Raw genomic sequence first — 17,004 nt, forward strand, 5'->3', positions numbered from 1 at the left:
ATTTTTTTCTTTTTGCAGGGTATCCCAGCCCCCCTTATCCTGAATAAGGGATAGAGCAGAAAGCAGGAAGTTCAGAGCAGAAAGCATGTCTTTCCTAAAAGGCAGTGTGCTGCAAGCTTCACTATCAGAGTCACTGTCTGGACTCTGTTGGAAAAAAGCAGAACTCCAACACGAGGTTTTGTGGGTCGGAGTCATACTCGTTTAGTGGTTAAATGAGTATTTCTTCATGCTTGATAAGAATGTGATTATACAGAGAGGACAAGATTTATGATGTGTGCAACTCTGGCTTTGTTGACAAGTATCTAGATGTTAATCCCCGATAGGAAAGGATAGGGTAATTGCAGTGTTACCATTTCCATTTGGATTGATTTTCTTTTTTAAATGCAGTTTCTAAAGAAACTTTTTTCCTTATCAGGGCAAAAAGTTCTGAAATATGCTAACAGAATTTTAATATGTGTCGTGGTTTAACCCCAGCCAGCAAGTAAGCACCATGCAGCCGCTTCCCTCTCCCCCCTCCCAGTGGGATGGGGAAGAGGGGGGAAAAAAAAAAGGTAAAACTCATGGGCTGAGATAAGAACAGTTTAATAACTAAAGTAAAATAAAATACACTACTAACTAATAATAACATAATAATAACAACAATTGTAATGAAAAGGACGATAACAAAAAAAAGAGAGAGAAATAACACCCAAGAAAAGACAAGTGATGCACAATGCAATTGCTCACCACCCGCTGACCGATGCCCGAGCAGTGATCCGCCACTCCCGGCCAACTCCCCCCTGTTTATATACTGGGCATGACGTTCCACGGTATGGAATACCCCTTTGGCTAGTTCAGGTCAGGTGCCCCGGCTATGCTCCCTCCCAGCTTCTTGCACACCTGCTTGCTGGCAGGGCATGGGAAACTGAAAAGTCCTTGGCTTAAGATAAGCACTACTTAGCAACAACTAAAACATCAAAGTGTTATCAACACTATTCTCACACTGGATCCAAAAGACAGCACTGTACCAGCTACTAAGAAGAAAGTTAACTCTATCCCAGCCGAAACCAGGACAATATGCCATTTCACTAAGACTTTTTTAAAGTGGATGTTGGATTCCCCTTCTGAAGCTTACAACTAGATGGCTTGGTGGATTGAAGAGGAATTTGGGTTATTTTTTGTTTTGAGGATTTTTTTATTCTAAGAAGCACAACCAGAGAGTCCATGTGGCTGTGTGTGCCTTTTGAACAGGATAGGGAGAAAAGGATTATTTGATGAAAAGTTGTCTCAAAATAGTGTGTATCTTCTATGTAAGTGGCATGTTACTACTTTTTTCAGAATGGTATTGCAATCTGCCTGTTGCAACTGCTGAAGAAAGATATAGTGAGGAAAAACAGGTTTATTTTTAGTCTTTTACTTATATCTGTGTAAAGAGACCTGCAGGTAAGCCTTTCTCATGGTGAAGTCTGTATGAAATACCAAATTCTATACAGTTCAATTAATTTTCATTCAGGAAAGGAGATTTTTATGTGTCTATGGAGGGCAGTAGGATGGGAGACTTGTGCTTACGTTCAGTCTTGTCTGTGCAACTGAATATCGTGAAAAATATATAAGGATTGCTTTTCCTGCAGGTTAGCTCTAATAATAAATCTTCCAGTAAGTTCAGGACTTTGCTTTTTTCAGAAAGGTTCTTCCCATGTTTAGATGTTTAAAATGCTGCATAAGAATATTTGAATTTTCTTTCTCAATGAGCTGAGAACTAGGACAGAGAGTTAATACTGCACCTGGACAGTGTTTACAAAGAACTTACACACATCCATTTGTCTATTGGGCAAATAAATACTAGCAAGACTGTTTGAGACAAACTTGAGATGGTCTGATGTAAGTCAGGTAGCTGAAATGTGTTGAGATGTTTGTTGCTAAATTGGCAAGTAACCTTTTATAGCACAATACGAGAGTAAGTCATGGTATTTCCCTTGTCTGTTCCTCCTTTCTTCTTTCCTTTGTGAAGTTGAAATGTGTTTACTGCAAACAGAAGACTGTACTTAATCAAGTAAGCTTTATTTTGTCCTGAATAGGAGGTATCACTTTGGGTACAAGTTGACTCGGTGTTACTGAATGCATCTAAACACATTTTGTGCGATCCTGTTGGTTTTTGGTTTACAGTAATGTTCTGATGGAGTAAAACATTCATAAGCAAAAATAAATTTTAATTCTTTTTCTCCTCCCCCATACATTGTAGCTCTGAACAGTCTGAGGATGATGAAGAGCCTCAAGATGAACTACCCCAGTTGGCATATGTAAATGGTGGGGATCAGCTGCCAGCTGTGAAGAAGGGTGTAGAGGAGGACATCAGAGATGCAAAGCTGCAAACACTGAAGGAACTTTTTCCCCAAAGAAGTGACCAAGAATTACTACAAGTAATAATGCTCTGTTCTTTTGATTTATTCTGATTACTATTTTGTAGGCAGTATTCCTAAGCCTCTGGCTTTATTAGAGGGAACAGCCTTAATTCTTACTAGCAAAAGGGTATATCAAAGCAATGTATTTTAGGGGAACTACAGCCATGCGATGTCTCCATATATGCATACATACACAGACACGTATATATAAAAATGAATATATATACGCACACACTTTATTTTTTTTATATATATATAAAAACCTTTAGATCAACTCAGCAACAGTGAATTCCAGTGTATAGAAAATTTTTCTATTATTTCTTTCTGTTGTGACATTTAATCTTAGTTATAGCTGTCTTGGTTGATAACTATTGATAACTGCTGTTGTTGGAGTGCAACTAACTGATTAAATGCAGAATGAGTGATGATATTGCCATCTTCTCCAGTAGATGAAACGTCGCACCCTTGCATTTATGAAATTTAGTACGCAAAGCCCTTAGTACTTCCAGTGAGGCAAAAAGAGAGTAGGTTTGAATTTACTATAATTTATTCTCATTACGCTGGCATATGAACCTGAGATACTCTTGGCCATTGTCCAATGTACAGTATGAATCTACGGTAACATTATGGTAACTTATTACAGTAAAATATCTTCAGTACAGTAAAATATATTTTTAGCAAGGTTACTTTTCAGTGCTGATATGTAACTAGGTTTTCACTTGCTTTAGTTTTCAAAGCCAGATGTCTTTAAATTAATCTGTTAAGTTTCCTGGTTGTTGAAATGTCATTAAAGAAATACAGAAATTTTACTGGTGCTCCTTGCTGGGTGTTTTTTTCCCAGTGGATCAAGCTTTATGTTTAGGCTTTCTACTTAGGAAGAAAGAAGGGGTTACAAATAGCAGTTTTGGAATTTTTCTCCTGGATGTTGTAATAAAATTTACATTGTAGATGTCCGGAATGTATGATGTTTCAATTTTTGGCCACGTAGAATGTATTTAAACCAAAGAGTGATAACAGTTCATTGTAGCTTAGAAACTAGCTAGAAATGACACGTGGTGTGTCTGACTGCTGTTTTGTGACTTCAGTGGTGTTTTTAACTACTCGATGGTATGTAGTGCTGATGGCATTTATTCTTAGGAGAGTAGAAGATAGCTCCTGTATCAGCAGAACTTTGTTGTACATAGAAGCTGTGCAAATTTTTGTCCGCAGTTACATATCCACAACACTTTTGAAGGAAGACGGAGGAATATTAGGCAAACCTATTTTTCCTTCATGAAGGATCCGCAACAGTCTGTCCTGACAAACTCTATGCAACTGATGTAGGCTATTAAGGAAAAATCATGAGCCTTTTGAAAAGGAAATCGTGTATTTATAGCAAAATTGTAAGATGCTGTTTACAGACGTGGACAGATACTTGGGAATCAGGATTCCTCATAACTTCATTTTTTTGTGTTTTTTCGTATTTGTAACCTTTAGGCCATTTGCTTCTGTTGCAGTTATCTCACTTGCAAAAAGCATTCTAACAGTGTCAACATCCAATTGATTTGTAAAAATGATCTATTTTGAGATTACACATAGATAGAGAAAGAATCTAGGACTGCAAGGAAGTATAGATAAACTTTGAGGCATGTTATAAGTTTCATACATGTACTTTCAGGAAATCAACCAATGTGACATAAAGGTATACAGACATTTATCAGTTAAGAAATTAGGAGTTTGGATCATCTAGTTTTGTGATAGTAAAGCTGAATAGTTTTTGAAAAAAAGCTTTTAAATAAATCTGCATGGTATGTTTGTGAAGTAGGAAAAAAAGCGATAATAAATGAGATTGTATTAAAAATGTTTTCCAGTAGGTTTTTTTGAAGTGTTTCCAAATACAGCTTATGTGATCAGTCTAGCTAATTTGGTACCTGTTAATTTTGTTCTTGGATTTTATAATACATGTATTCTTGGGGTGTTTTTTTAAAGTGTGTTTCAATCACGCTGATCTATCATTGTCCTCCTCTGTTCAACTGGATTAAATCTCACCACTTAGCAGTTGACTTTTTTTTTTGTAGTTGATAGAATCAGCACACACAATGGATGAAGCAATAGCTGCTGGCTTGAAGTTCAATGACGAAGGTATGTTTAACAAAAAAACCCAAAAACAAAACTAGAAGCTGTAGCTAATTCAGTGAAATAAACTTAGTTGGGAGGTATTTAGAAAATAGTAAAGCATACGCTAAAAGTTATACTATTGTTTCTTTATTGTAATAACACAAAACTGAAATTACAGGCTTTGCAAGGGGAAAGATGAAAAAAGGATGTGGACCAAAATCCAAAAATAGAACAAAAAAGGGGAATTTGTTCTGTGAAGCTCAGGATTGCTTTACATGTGGGTCCTTAAATGATTTCTGTTCTTGCTGGTTCCTGCTTTGCCCAGAAGTTGAGGCAAGTAGTAGTGGGTTAGCAATAGTAATTCTAAATGTTGCAGGTGAGAAATCTGGTGGTATGGAAAAAATATACTGGAGTATGTAGCCACTCATAACTAGATATTGTTTATGTCAAGGCCCATCACAATTTTCTCTTCAGGTTGACTTCAAGACTTGCTTGTAATTCTAAATAAGAACTATTAGTGTTAAACATTAGACAAATCCTCACAGTTCTCTAGGAAAACATCCCCCAAACCATGCCTTTGAGCCCTCAGAGTTTATTTAGGGGTTTTTTCTGCATCTGAATTTATGCAGTCTCAAGCTGTTATCAAAAAATCCCAACCAGCCAAAAAAAAAAAAACCAACCTAAACCAAAAAACCCAACACGTGATGTGGGAGTGTGTAGAAAGTGGAAAGCATGTAAAAGGGTCATAATTCTTGGGCTTTGGGTTTGTTTCTTGACATCACCTAAGTCCAGAGTTAAATCTCTTTTATTAATCTTTTTGACTGATTTACTGGGGTTGGTGGGGGAAGAGTGGAAGTGGGTATGAATATTAATGTAATTATAAAAAGCTGATCCGTTTCAGCAGTCTCCATCTGTTTGCAGTTCAGTTGTCCATGGTTTTCCTGAGAGATCTTCATGGTTTGGATACGATGGAAAAAGCTATTTGTGATCACTCTTGATTATTTTAGTTGTTCTAAGTGGTTCATGTGTCTTTTCATGCAGTATCCTATGAATTCAGAAGCAATATGTCTAGGAAGCTTGTGTGCTGAGGGTGAACAGTTTTACTCCCTTTCTAAAGTAGAAGATTTTTTGCTAATTCAGTTCCCCCTGTTGTACTTATTGTATATTCATTTTCTGATCTTTATATACAACTTCAAAGACTTTTAACAATTATCAGAAAGGTTTAAAACATTGGGCTAATTTTAATAAAGTGTTGCTTTTATGTTTTGGTTTGGTTTTTTTTTTTTTTTTTACCCAACCAGACTAACATTTTGAGGTTATCACTGTGTGCATGATCAGATTCTATAGATGGGACTTCTTGGATGCTGGCAATAGAAAACTAAAGCTGGCATATTTTTGAGGGACACAGTACTTCTGAGTGCTGCTGCTCCTGGAAAATCCCTTCCTGGAAGACTATGATTACTTTTCAAGGGTTTTAATTAATATTAAACCAATTTAAGCTAATATATATCCTTAAACTTTGTTGCAGTTCACAGTGTTTGAACTAAAACACTTTGATTTCTGGTATGTAGGCCCTGCCTTTTGGCCATTTTTGTGTTGATCTAAGAATGCTGTTTCACATCTTTTCAATACGAGCCCACAGAAAAATCTTCTTGGCAGCAAAATTCTCACTAATCACAGCTGTCGTATAAAATATTTAGTTAGGAGTAAGCATGCCTGAAAGTGATGGTATAAATCACCTCATTTTGGACACATTTATTAAAAATGGAGACATTACTGAACATCTGCTTATCTATGTCAATTTATGATACGCTTTACTTTTTGTGAAGTGTTGACTGTGAGAGGTCAGGGACAAGATACAGTTTTGTGAAGCATGGCTTTGCTAAAAAAGTGTGGCTGAGTCATCCTCAAATTTTTCTGTCCTTTCAAAATGATAAAAACTTGTATTTATAGCTTGAATTCAGTAGTTGTATATAGCTAAAACAAGAAGCCTTGCAGATGACTTACAGGTATGAAGATTAGATGTGACACACTGAAAATATGTGTAAGAATGACCGATGTGAAGGTATAGTAATACCTGCTGCTTGTGATTTGTTTCTGCTGTTGTTTTCTGTACATCTTGAAAACCATGAAATCGGTGAGGCTGCTTCTGAGCTGAAGCCTCATGTAAACCTGTCTGATGTTCACTGCTTTTTGAACAGGCAGAAATGACTGTTTGTTTTGTAATGGCAAAGGAAGTCACAGTAATAAGGGTTTGTTTTTTTTTTTAGTGGTAGCAGCAAATAACAGTGGAAGTAATTACAGATGCCTCGCTAAATTTTGAAACCCTGGAGCTGCTTTTCTCATTGCTTGTTAATAATAAAGTTGAAACCCTGGAGCTGCTTTTCTCACTGCTTGTTAATAATAAAGTTTATAGAGAGAACAAAGATTCCTCTGGAAGGCCCAGTGTGCCCTGCCTCCACTCGAAGGATAGTTCCTGTCTAGCAGTAATAGAGTTTTTTCATCCCCTCAGCTGTATGCTCCCTTAGCACAGGAAGGAATAATTAAGTGTACCTTGCAAAGTGAATGTCTTCAGAAAGTTGGGATTTTTTTTGTCATTTGCAGATGGGGGGGGGTTTCAGAAGACCACAGGTTGATTTCTAAATAATTCTGTGTTGATAGGTTCCCGAGACCATGGCTATCCAGATCCTTTGCTACAGTTTAATTGCCTCTAAAATTGCTCGCGATTGGGCTTTCTTCAAAGACTATTGAGTGCTTAGCCCATGACTTCAAAGCAGGGAGATCTTCAAAATACTCTTATATGGAACCCATGTATTTTATTTTTTTTTTAGAGCAAGGAGGTTTGCAGGGTCACTGTTCTTACTCAGAATTATCCATCCTGAATGCAGTTTTAATTGAGCTTAAGCAGTAATAGCATGAGGCCTCCATGACTTCTAGTGCTTTACCCAACAGCAGCCTGACAGCCCTTAGCTTTGCTATCAAGACAAACGCACATTTCTCAGACTTAAGCATGGTTTTTCCTGGCAATATTGTTTAAACAAGGTTCTTGGGCAGAAAGGTCAAGGTCTGAATGCTGAAGGAGAGCCACCTGCCCTCCATTGGCACATTCTCTGGATGGTTTGGACTATGCCTCTTGTATATATTTATACATATATATAGAAATACAGAGACTTTGAAAAAAATCTTATCAGTGTTCTCTGGTATCTCTTGCCAGATCCTTCAATTAAGGAAGAATTGCTGATGCTTTACTTTTGTGCCTTTGGGATGTTGTAATGATTTTTTTTTTTTTTTTAAATATGTCTATGTCACAGCTCTGTTTGATGTCAGAGGGAATGAGTCTAGTAGAAAATTTATTTGAAAGTACTTCCACACAAAATGTCTTTTTGTGCAAAGATGTGGCTACTTAATTTTCCACAGCTAAAACTATTTTGATCATCCAGGCAGTCTTTTGGATTGGAAAGCAAGCGTGCTTTTTGTTTGTGAGCTTGTTCACTGGTCTCCTTTGGCAGCCTGGGAGCGGCAGTTGGCCAGAGATGCTGGTATCAGACATCAAAGCTCTGCAGGCAGTTATTCTTCCAAAAAAGGTTTAACTTGCAGTACTATTTCAGATCATGGACTAGAAATTTTTACAATAATTCGGTGTGGTAACCATTGTTGCTTCAAAGCAAAGCTAATGTGCAGAAACAGTGGTTATGTGTTTTTGTCTTCACGAGCTGTGCGCTGCAGCAGTCAGAAAATGCACCTGACTGGGCAGGTCTTAATGCGAAGATGATAATCTCTTGATAATCACCAGGGCCCAAAGATACTCAGAAAGTTCTGGCTCATATGAACTATTCATAAGTAGTATGGTTATCACTGATATTTAGTTATCACCGACTCAATATGCATAGTTTTCTTTCAGACATTTGGATTTAATGTTGAAAACTGTTTGGTGGTAACCTCTCAGGTATGCACCTGAGCCAGAAATCAGTCATCAGCACTTCCAGATTGGCAGCGATGTACATATTCCAACTCACAATTGGGGTTCAGCTTTGATTAAATACAACTTTCCAAAAGCAGTCAGCTTGAATAAAAACACACAGGCATATGCCTTTATGCAACTTGTGTGTAAAACCCTTGGCAATTATTTAAAAAAAAAAAAAAAAGGCTATTTCAGTTTTTATGTATGAGAGGTAATTGCTTGATTAATTGACAAATTACTATAGAAAACTTAGAGGTAAATAAACATGTACTTTCAAGCATCTGCTTTGCTTGAAGTTTCAATGTATCTGTGGACTATAATAGGAAACTGTTATGGAGACTGGTCAACATCTTGTGCGGTTAATAAGCGTTGGTTTGAATGATCCTACTGGTTTGGGCTGAACTTAATGAAAGTAATTAATTCTTTTCTGCCTCGATTCTTTTTAAAGCTGCCTCTCGTAAAAGGAAACTAAAAGGTTCTCCCACAAATTGCAAAACCAGAAATGAGCAAGTCACAAAAAAGCCAAAAGCTAATTATGTAAGTACTGTTTTTTCTCTCTGTGCATTGTAAAATAAGTGGAATTACCTGACTTGGTCAATGACAGTGGTATCATGAACTTCGTGTGTTTTATCAGAAGATCCAATCAAACTCAAATCTTGCCATCTGAATGAGGTTTTTCTACTTTCTTCTCCTTGGCAATTCTGAATGGAATTACCCGCTTTGTTCTTTAGCGTTTGTGGATTTGTATCCCAATAGCCTGTTCACTGCTTTCGTGGAAGTGGTTGATGACAGGTAGCAGTATGTGAGGCCCTGAGTACTATTCAGTTCTTGTGAACATTAGTGGGAGTTGTAGGCTGTGGATCACCTTGCCTCATCAGGTCATTCATTATGTTTCCTCAAATAGATGAAGTTCAACATCTGTTGCTACTGTTCATCTATGTTATAGAAGTAATGTTGTTTACGTATATATTTGAAACTGTGACTTAGGGAAATCTTTAAAAGGAATGAATTGGTTATGTTTAAAGGAATGATTACTTTGACCTCTGCTAATAAATAGGAACTATGTAATGATCCTGGTGTGTTCAGGTTGGTATTTAGCAGATCTTATGCACAGTCCTACAGTGCTGTCATGAGGCCAGCTCCCAGGCATCCCAATAGTCATCCTTGAAAACCACTTATGGTAGAGAAAGAGAATTCTACAGTAAACACTGGAGGCTGGATGGAGGATGGTGACTATCTTTGTGTTGAAATTTAACCAAATATTGTCCTCGGTCAGAACAAAATGAAGAAAATGCAGAGTTTTCCATGAAAGCAAAAATAATATTACTCTGATATTCCCCTGCTTCCTGGAGGAGAGCTGTGAATTTTGTGAGGCAAGATTTGCTGGGATTTGGGTTTCTTCCTCCTCACCAAACCCCTGGGTTAGGTTACAAAGGAGACTTTACTGAATTATGACCCAGCCAGCCTAGCAAACAGTGCTTCACTGGACCTGGTTTCATTTCTGTGCTTAACAGTTCCATTACAGTTAAAAGGGGAAGGACTGGGAAAAATAAAGCTGAAATACGGGTTTTTAGAATTCGTAATAGAGAATTGGTGCGAGAAAACTTGCAGGGTTTTTTTTCTCGCTCTTGCTTTTCCTCTGGTTCCTAAGACTAGAGCATACTTTGCCAGCTATTGTACGTACTGTAGCTGTGCTCTTAATGATACCATAGGCTCATTGAGGAAAGAAACCATGTCCTCTGTTACTCAGAGTGCTTCTGGGTGATCTGGTTTGTGTTCTTTCAGCAAATAGCATCATTCAGCGAAGTAAATATTGATCAAACCTGTTGGCATCTCTGCTGTAGATAAGTAGATCTGTAACCACTTTGCATTCAAAGCTGTGTGAAGAAACTTGCATAATTCTTTGTGGTGAATACATAACAGCAGCTTGTGGCATGTAGAAGTTTTGGCACTTGTTCATAAGAAACCTCCCTTTTTGCAGGCTGATAGTAGCTGTTAGTGAAGCTATTGTTGATGAAAACTTTTGCCAGCTTTTGATGTGACTCCATGGTGCTGTGACACAGTATTTGTGGACTTTTTACCCGTAAATCTTCATATAAACACACCATTTGACATGTTTATAGACTCTGGTGGGTTAAATACTGCATGCTTGGTAATCTAACCTAACTGACTGACTGTTAACCCTGCCATCTTCTGCCTTAAATATCATCAATCATCACTACTAACTTTTTATTTTAAGGAAATACAAACTAGATAGTTCTAAATTATTTATATTTTGGTATGTAACTTTGCACTGTGTATGCTTATCAAGTAAAGAATGCTGGTCTTTCATGACAAGATATTTTCTATGCTTATGAAGGTTTTGGTCTTATTTTGATCGTTGACTATGAGGAATCACTTCTGCAACTTGGATTTGTCTTAAGTGCTTTTGTCATTTAGAGTGGGTCTTTAAGGATAAGCAATATTGATTAGGTTTGATTGTTTATAATTTTTTTTTCTGTTTCTATGCTTGTAATTTACATTAAACCTAATAGATTTCTTTTTTTAACGTAGCTGGATGAGTCAGAACCCCAAAGACAATGGGAGAGGCAAGAGATGCTTGTGAAGAAGCTGCAAAATACATTCCCTGGATTGGATAAGGAGGTGAGCTCATGTCTCCTGATGGCGCATCAGGTTTTGACTTCTTAAGACAATTGCAGCTGTTCATAGTCCAAGTGAAACAGTCCTTACACCAGCAGCACTCTTGGAAAGAGCCCAGGGTAGGAAGGTCTTCGCTGTTGCTGCTTTTGGAATGTAACTTGCCCTGAACTGAGAGCAGTTGGATGTAATCAGGACTATATGGAACTTCTCATCCTACTTTTTTGGTCCCGTGACAAGCCTGGCATAGTCAAATTTGATGACCTATTATAAAAATGCATGGGGAAATTATCCCTCCCTCTCTCTCACACTCTTCTCCCCTGGACGACTAGATATACTGTGCACTTTGTATTAGTTCAGTACCTGATGATACTCAGCAGCTGGTCAGTGCATGTTAATACTGTGCTTTAAATTATTGGAAGCAAAGCTTATTTATGTGTGTTCTTACCCTTTTGAAAAGTGAAGTGCAGCTCTGCCTAAACTGAATGTGTGAGGATAAACTGAAGGGTTTTCTCCTTTTGATTTCCTTTATTTTGAATCATCTGATTCACAGGGTTTTTCTTTGCCTTGTGCAATTAAAATTAAGTGTTAGTGCCTTAACATTATTATGCGCAGAAATTTAGTTTTTGCTTATCTTACCACAGTACAAAATTTCTTATCTTTTACTAGGAACTGAGAGATGTACTTCAGGAACATAACTGGGTGTTTCATGAAGCACTGGAGGCCCTGAGAGTATTTGCAGAAGATGATGAGGGTAAAGACAGATTTATAATCCATTTTATCCCAAGATAAAACAAACAGACTTGTGATACAAATCTTTTCTAATGTCCAGCAACGACAGTCCTGACAGCACTGTGCCTAGAAACTTGCGCTGATACTTGAAATTAGTATTATGGGGAGGATAAAAGAAGGAAGCTCAATTTTTATGTATTTTTAAGTGTTGTGATTATTTTATTTTTTGCTCTGCAAGTAGAGATAAATATCTTTGCCTTGAGAATACCGATTTACATAAGAAGTTGTAGTTACCTATGGGTATATCATAAAATACATTTTGAAATGTCAAAGCTGACACCTGCTCCCCTCCTGCTTGTTTAAAAATAAGTTTTGTTTTTTAACTGGAGTAACTTGTTAATCAGTAATTGCAAATAACTGCATAGGTGACAAGTGACATATGCTATTTTATCCTTTTAAAATATATTCTAGGAGAGACAAACACTAGAAATAGGCCTTAAATTATGCAACCAATTTATAAATACCAGTGCATTAAATGTGGTAGGGAGCAAGAACCGTGATTCCAGGTAAATCTGCAAGTTATAACTTAAATACTATTTAACGAGTTGATTACTTTTCAGAGTGTTATACAACTGTCAGATATGTATATGTTTTGCTGTGTCAGCTATTTAAGTCTTCTTGGGATAGGATAGTATTCTTAATCGGATCCTTTACAAGTGGAGAGGGCTATCAGTATGCATGAGGTTGGGTCCTTGCTGCTGGTTCTGAGAAGGTAGACATTGGGGTTGGACTCAGTCAGCAGCAAGCTGGGATTGGGCAGAAGAGAAAGCGTTGCAAGTGCCTTCTTCCAAAGAAGGAGGAAAAAGCCATATGAGTCACTTCTGAAAATGACTTGCTCACATTCTGTTAAATAACCTCTATCTTACTTTAGGACAGTAGGGTTATTTTGGTTGGAAATACCTCATTCTTCCAGTTCCTTTAACAAGTGCATGTTTTTGTTGTCCCACCTCTACTGCTGTACTGAGATGCATTAAAACGGAAAAAAATATGTAATTTTCGTGGTGAAAGTAGGCTTGTTTTTTGAAATCAGCAGAATTAATATCTCTGCAGTTGGATGGAGTTGGACCAGTATCTCATCCCAGCGATACAGCACATACATTCTTAGCTATCTGCTCTTACCTCAGAGCTTCTGCAGCTCACACATATTACATAGCGTTGATCATCTGTGTTTTAAGATAGTTACTTAAAACCTTCAGCTATTTGAGCAGTATACAAATTAGCATTGCTCATCTCATATTCACAGTTGGTACTATTCACCTGCTGTTGAGTTGTGTATTAAATACTAGAATTGTGTTTTATATCTATGTAGGTTTTGTTTTGGAAGAACAGTGGGTTTTTAATTCACATTTAATCGGTATGTGTTGACTTGTTGCCTTCTATATTGCATGCATAGGCATGGAATTTCCTCCCAAAAGTGAAGCTTCTGACTGGACCGAAGCCTCCACCAAGAGCAGAAGTGACGAGAGTAAAGAGAAGCCGAAGCAGAAATCTTCCGGGAAAGAGCAGAATGGCTTTCGGAAAAAGGACAAAGGCAAAAGGAGCATTTGGAGTACTAAAAGAGAAACAGAAGACTCGGAGGACGAGTCATCTTCTGAAGACGGTGGTAGCTCCCTTGATGAGGACTACAGCAGCGGTGACGAAGTGATGGAGGATGGCTACAAAGCGAAAATCCTCAGCTTCCTGCAGGATGCTTCCCTGAGCGAACTGACTTTGATTCCCCAGTGTTCTCAGAAAAAGGCTCAGAAGATAATAGCGCTCCGGCCCTTTAACAGCTGGGAGGCTCTGGTAGGTCTGCATTCTTCTTTTCCTATCCCCAGCCTGCCTAGAGTCAAGGTGGCTTCAGCCTAGGGAGGCTTAAATGGGTGGCCTTATCCTGATTAGGCTAAAATGCTATGTTCCTCCTAAGCCAATAGCGTTTCAAATAGTGTCATATGACCTGATTTTGAATGAATTAAGGGGTGATTTTCCTGGAAATCTCAAGCTGATTGGCTGACATTACTGTCACTCACTCTGTAGCATAGAAAGTTGGTTGATTTCACTGCAGAAGAAGAAATTAGAGCTTTCACTTGGGAAGGAGGTGTTTGCTAGCCTGTTCTGAGCTCTTGTAGCTGAAAACCCATGCAGGAGGCAAGAACGTGGCAGGACCTTTACTGCAGACACTTGAATAGCAGCAGCTTCCAGGGTAGCTCCATGATTGAAGGTGCCAGCATGGATATTTTCAGTTTCATACAAGAACCAGTTGTTGTCTTTTTTCTTTTTTTTTTGTCTTTTTTCTTTAATCTACTGCAGCTTAGTCTCTAGCATGGTTTTGCTAGCTAAGCAACGCAGCCATTTTTTAGTGGAGCGAGCTGCTGTGTTTTTATTAACAAAAGGTAAAGCATCAGAAGGCTAAACCACAATCCACAACAGAAGGGAAAATGATGTCTCTTGGTAAGTAGATTATCTACTGTCACTGGGATGTTACTTTCAAATGTTTCCCATGGTTTGTTTGTTGCCTTCACATTTCATGCAGTTCTAGTTAACTGCAAGACATCAGACCTGATAAGAGCAATGTTCTGGTAAGAAATTTGAAGTGTATTACGGCAGATTTTCTTGGTTTAATTTATTAGTGCTTTGGATTTTAAAGCAGTAACTGTGCGTAGGCCCTCTTACAGGGTAATTGGTGTATTTTTTCATCAGTATGTGTTCTGAAACCTCCCCCGCTGATGTATGCAAGATCCGCTTTTATTTTTTCAGAGCAGAATAGAACTTCTTCAATATGTGTAAAACAATAGCATTTATTATTCAGTGTGTGAAATGTTTTACCACAAAACAGTAAGAGATACTAAACAGATTTTTAAGGAAAACAAAATTATCTTTGTGTGTTGTGTTGCAAGGGGGGAGACAGGAGGAGGATACTTGAAAAAAATACAAGGTGCAGGTATGCTGCAAAAGAAATCCGTTTTGCCCCAAGCCTTTGGCTTCTCACAGAACATCTGTCGTATGGCTATTCCTTTCTAAACTTGTTGGATTTTGCCTGAGCTTAATTCTTTGCAGAAATATTTGCTACAGGGCTGTTCTACTTTTTTTCTGTGTAAAATATTTAACAGAAAAAAAGCTGCATGGGCGTGTTTGTGTTCAAAATTTGTCTTTCATAAAGATTGCTGCTGTCAGCAACCACATGTTTATGTAGTATTGTGAATACTTGCCCAGAGTATTGCAGCAGATTTTAGCAGATGTTTCGTATCAGTGTGGATTTAATTGTTATAAAGATCCAGTAGCTCAGTGACCCAACGTTTTTCCTACTAGTTGATGAGAGTGATAGAATAATGGAGAGAGCTGATTCAGTTTCAGCATTAAAGAAATTGACTTAGTTTTAAGGTCTCTTTTTACTGTAATGGTATCTTTTGTAGCATAGTGTAAAGCACTAGAAGTTGTTACCACTTATTTGTTATTAGAATTGAGGAAGATGTTAAGGCTCTCAGCCTGAGATTAGGACTAAAGCCTACTTATTTGGAAATTGAAATGTTGTTCTAGGAAAACGTAAATTAAAATGGCTTTTTTATTCTAGAAAAGCTTTTTAAATTGGACTAACATTTTTTCAGATGGATTTAAATGAATTTCAAGCTTGTGAAGTTAAGAATGCTTGAAAATACTTATTCTTTAGAGCAGATATTTAAGACAGATGTTTAACTTGATCTAGTAACACTTAAAATACACAGAAGAAATGTAACAAACATGGTTCTCAAAAAATAAATGGAGAGAGCTGAAAACGTTCTTACTCACAAGGATTAATTCCTTGGGCAATTTAGAAATGCCCATGCTGTAGATCAACTACATTTTCCAGGGGGGTATTTCTATCCAGTCTTCAGTGCTGGAGATGTGTAGATGGGAGTGCCTCCTCTCAAACACTAACTTGCATAAAGAGTGCTCGGGTATGTCCTTGAGGCTTTAGGTGTCTGTCTCCTCATTCGGACAAGTGATGCTTTTCTGTGCAAGGACCTGTGGCCCCTCTCCAGAATACATTGTGTGCATAGGGAGAGTAGTAGGTAACAAAATAGACTGGGATGTGTGCTCTGAGAGAACACCTTTCTGAGTACTCCTCATATTCACAACTCAAAATTGCACGTTGCTTTCTGAAGGCAGAAGGTTTGGAAGGGTGGTCCCAGGTGCCTGTGCTCTAGAAGCAAGCCCAAGTGTGGAACTGAGACCGAAGAGGAGGTGTGATGCCCAAATGGGAGATGCCAGAGCAGAAGTTCATGAGCCGCAGCTCTCCCCTGCTGGGAATTGGGGATTATAACACAAGGGGAGCAGATGGGGATGTAGGGGTAGGCAAACTAAAGGATGGGCAGCAGAAAGTGGGGCTGTGAGGGCTAGGAGGAGAGGGAGGGAGGAGCACCGATAACATGGCTCGCTGTGGAGGGCAAGGCGAAGACAAGGGTTCAGAGCAGACTGCAGGACAGGGTGAAGAGGAAAGTTCACCTCCCTGTGTCTTGGTCTGATGTCAGGTGTTAGGTAGTTTTTGTGGAAGGTGCCAGTGTTCAGAGACGTTTTCCTCTCATGGTGCAGGCCTGCTCTGTACCAGCTTCATGCTCTACACCTCCTTGGGATAGACATGCGTTAGTAAACCGACAGCCATTAGAGATACCTCCCCTCCTGGCGGGTTCTTTCCTATGTTGGCTTCCCACCTTCCTCTCCTGTTTGCTTCGGGGTCCTGGTGACACCCCACTGGCACACATTGCGGGCCAGCAGACAGCACGATTTCTTTCCTTGGTGGAAGCACTTCTGGGCACTCATCGCCCTTCCTCCTCACCTTCACACCTCTAAAAAACCTTGTTGGCGCTTAACAGCGCTCTCTTTTCCAGACTGTTGGAATTGGCCAGTGTTGGAAACAGCAGCTCTCAGCGCCGTTTCCTCAGCAGACAGGCTGTAAACACGGTCATGTAACAGCAATGCCTGCCTGTGTTCAGTGCGTGCCAAGGAACAAGGGCAGAGCCAAGACTGGCTCCAGCAGGAGCCCAGCTGAGCTTTTGGGGTCTGGGGAGGTGTTCTGTTCCTTGGCCTGTTGTGTGTGCCCAATGCAATTTCACGCTGCGTCTGGTAAATGCAGAGGTACGAACTGGAGGGAGTTTAATGCTATTTAGTTTCTTATTTTTA

At 38.6% G+C, this 17,004-nt stretch overlaps 1 protein-coding gene across 2 annotated transcripts in view; it reads left to right on the top strand.

Annotated features, from left to right (window-relative positions):
• The window catches only part of SMARCAD1 (SWI/SNF-related, matrix-associated actin-dependent regulator of chromatin, subfamily a, containing DEAD/H box 1), a 47,009-nt gene that overhangs the window by 12,382 nt on the left and 17,623 nt on the right, over positions 1-17,004 (top strand). Inside the window, exons 4-10 of one of the 2 annotated variants that reach the window (XM_050896018.1) lie at positions 2,222-2,399; positions 4,439-4,502; positions 8,888-8,976; positions 10,993-11,082; positions 11,746-11,830; positions 13,044-13,046; positions 13,262-13,653. In XM_050896018.1, coding sequence (XP_050751975.1) covers positions 2,222-2,399; positions 4,439-4,502; positions 8,888-8,976; positions 10,993-11,082; positions 11,746-11,830; positions 13,044-13,046; positions 13,262-13,653 — 901 coding nt within the window. The remainder of the gene's footprint in view (positions 1-2,221; positions 2,400-4,438; positions 4,503-8,887; positions 8,977-10,992; positions 11,083-11,745; positions 11,831-13,043; positions 13,047-13,261; positions 13,654-17,004) is intronic. The other variant, XM_050896016.1, reaches the window with a different exon arrangement.

This window comes from Gymnogyps californianus, chromosome 4 (assembly GCF_018139145.2).
Source record: "Gymnogyps californianus isolate 813 chromosome 4, ASM1813914v2, whole genome shotgun sequence".
NCBI lineage: Eukaryota > Metazoa > Chordata > Aves > Accipitriformes > Cathartidae > Gymnogyps > Gymnogyps californianus.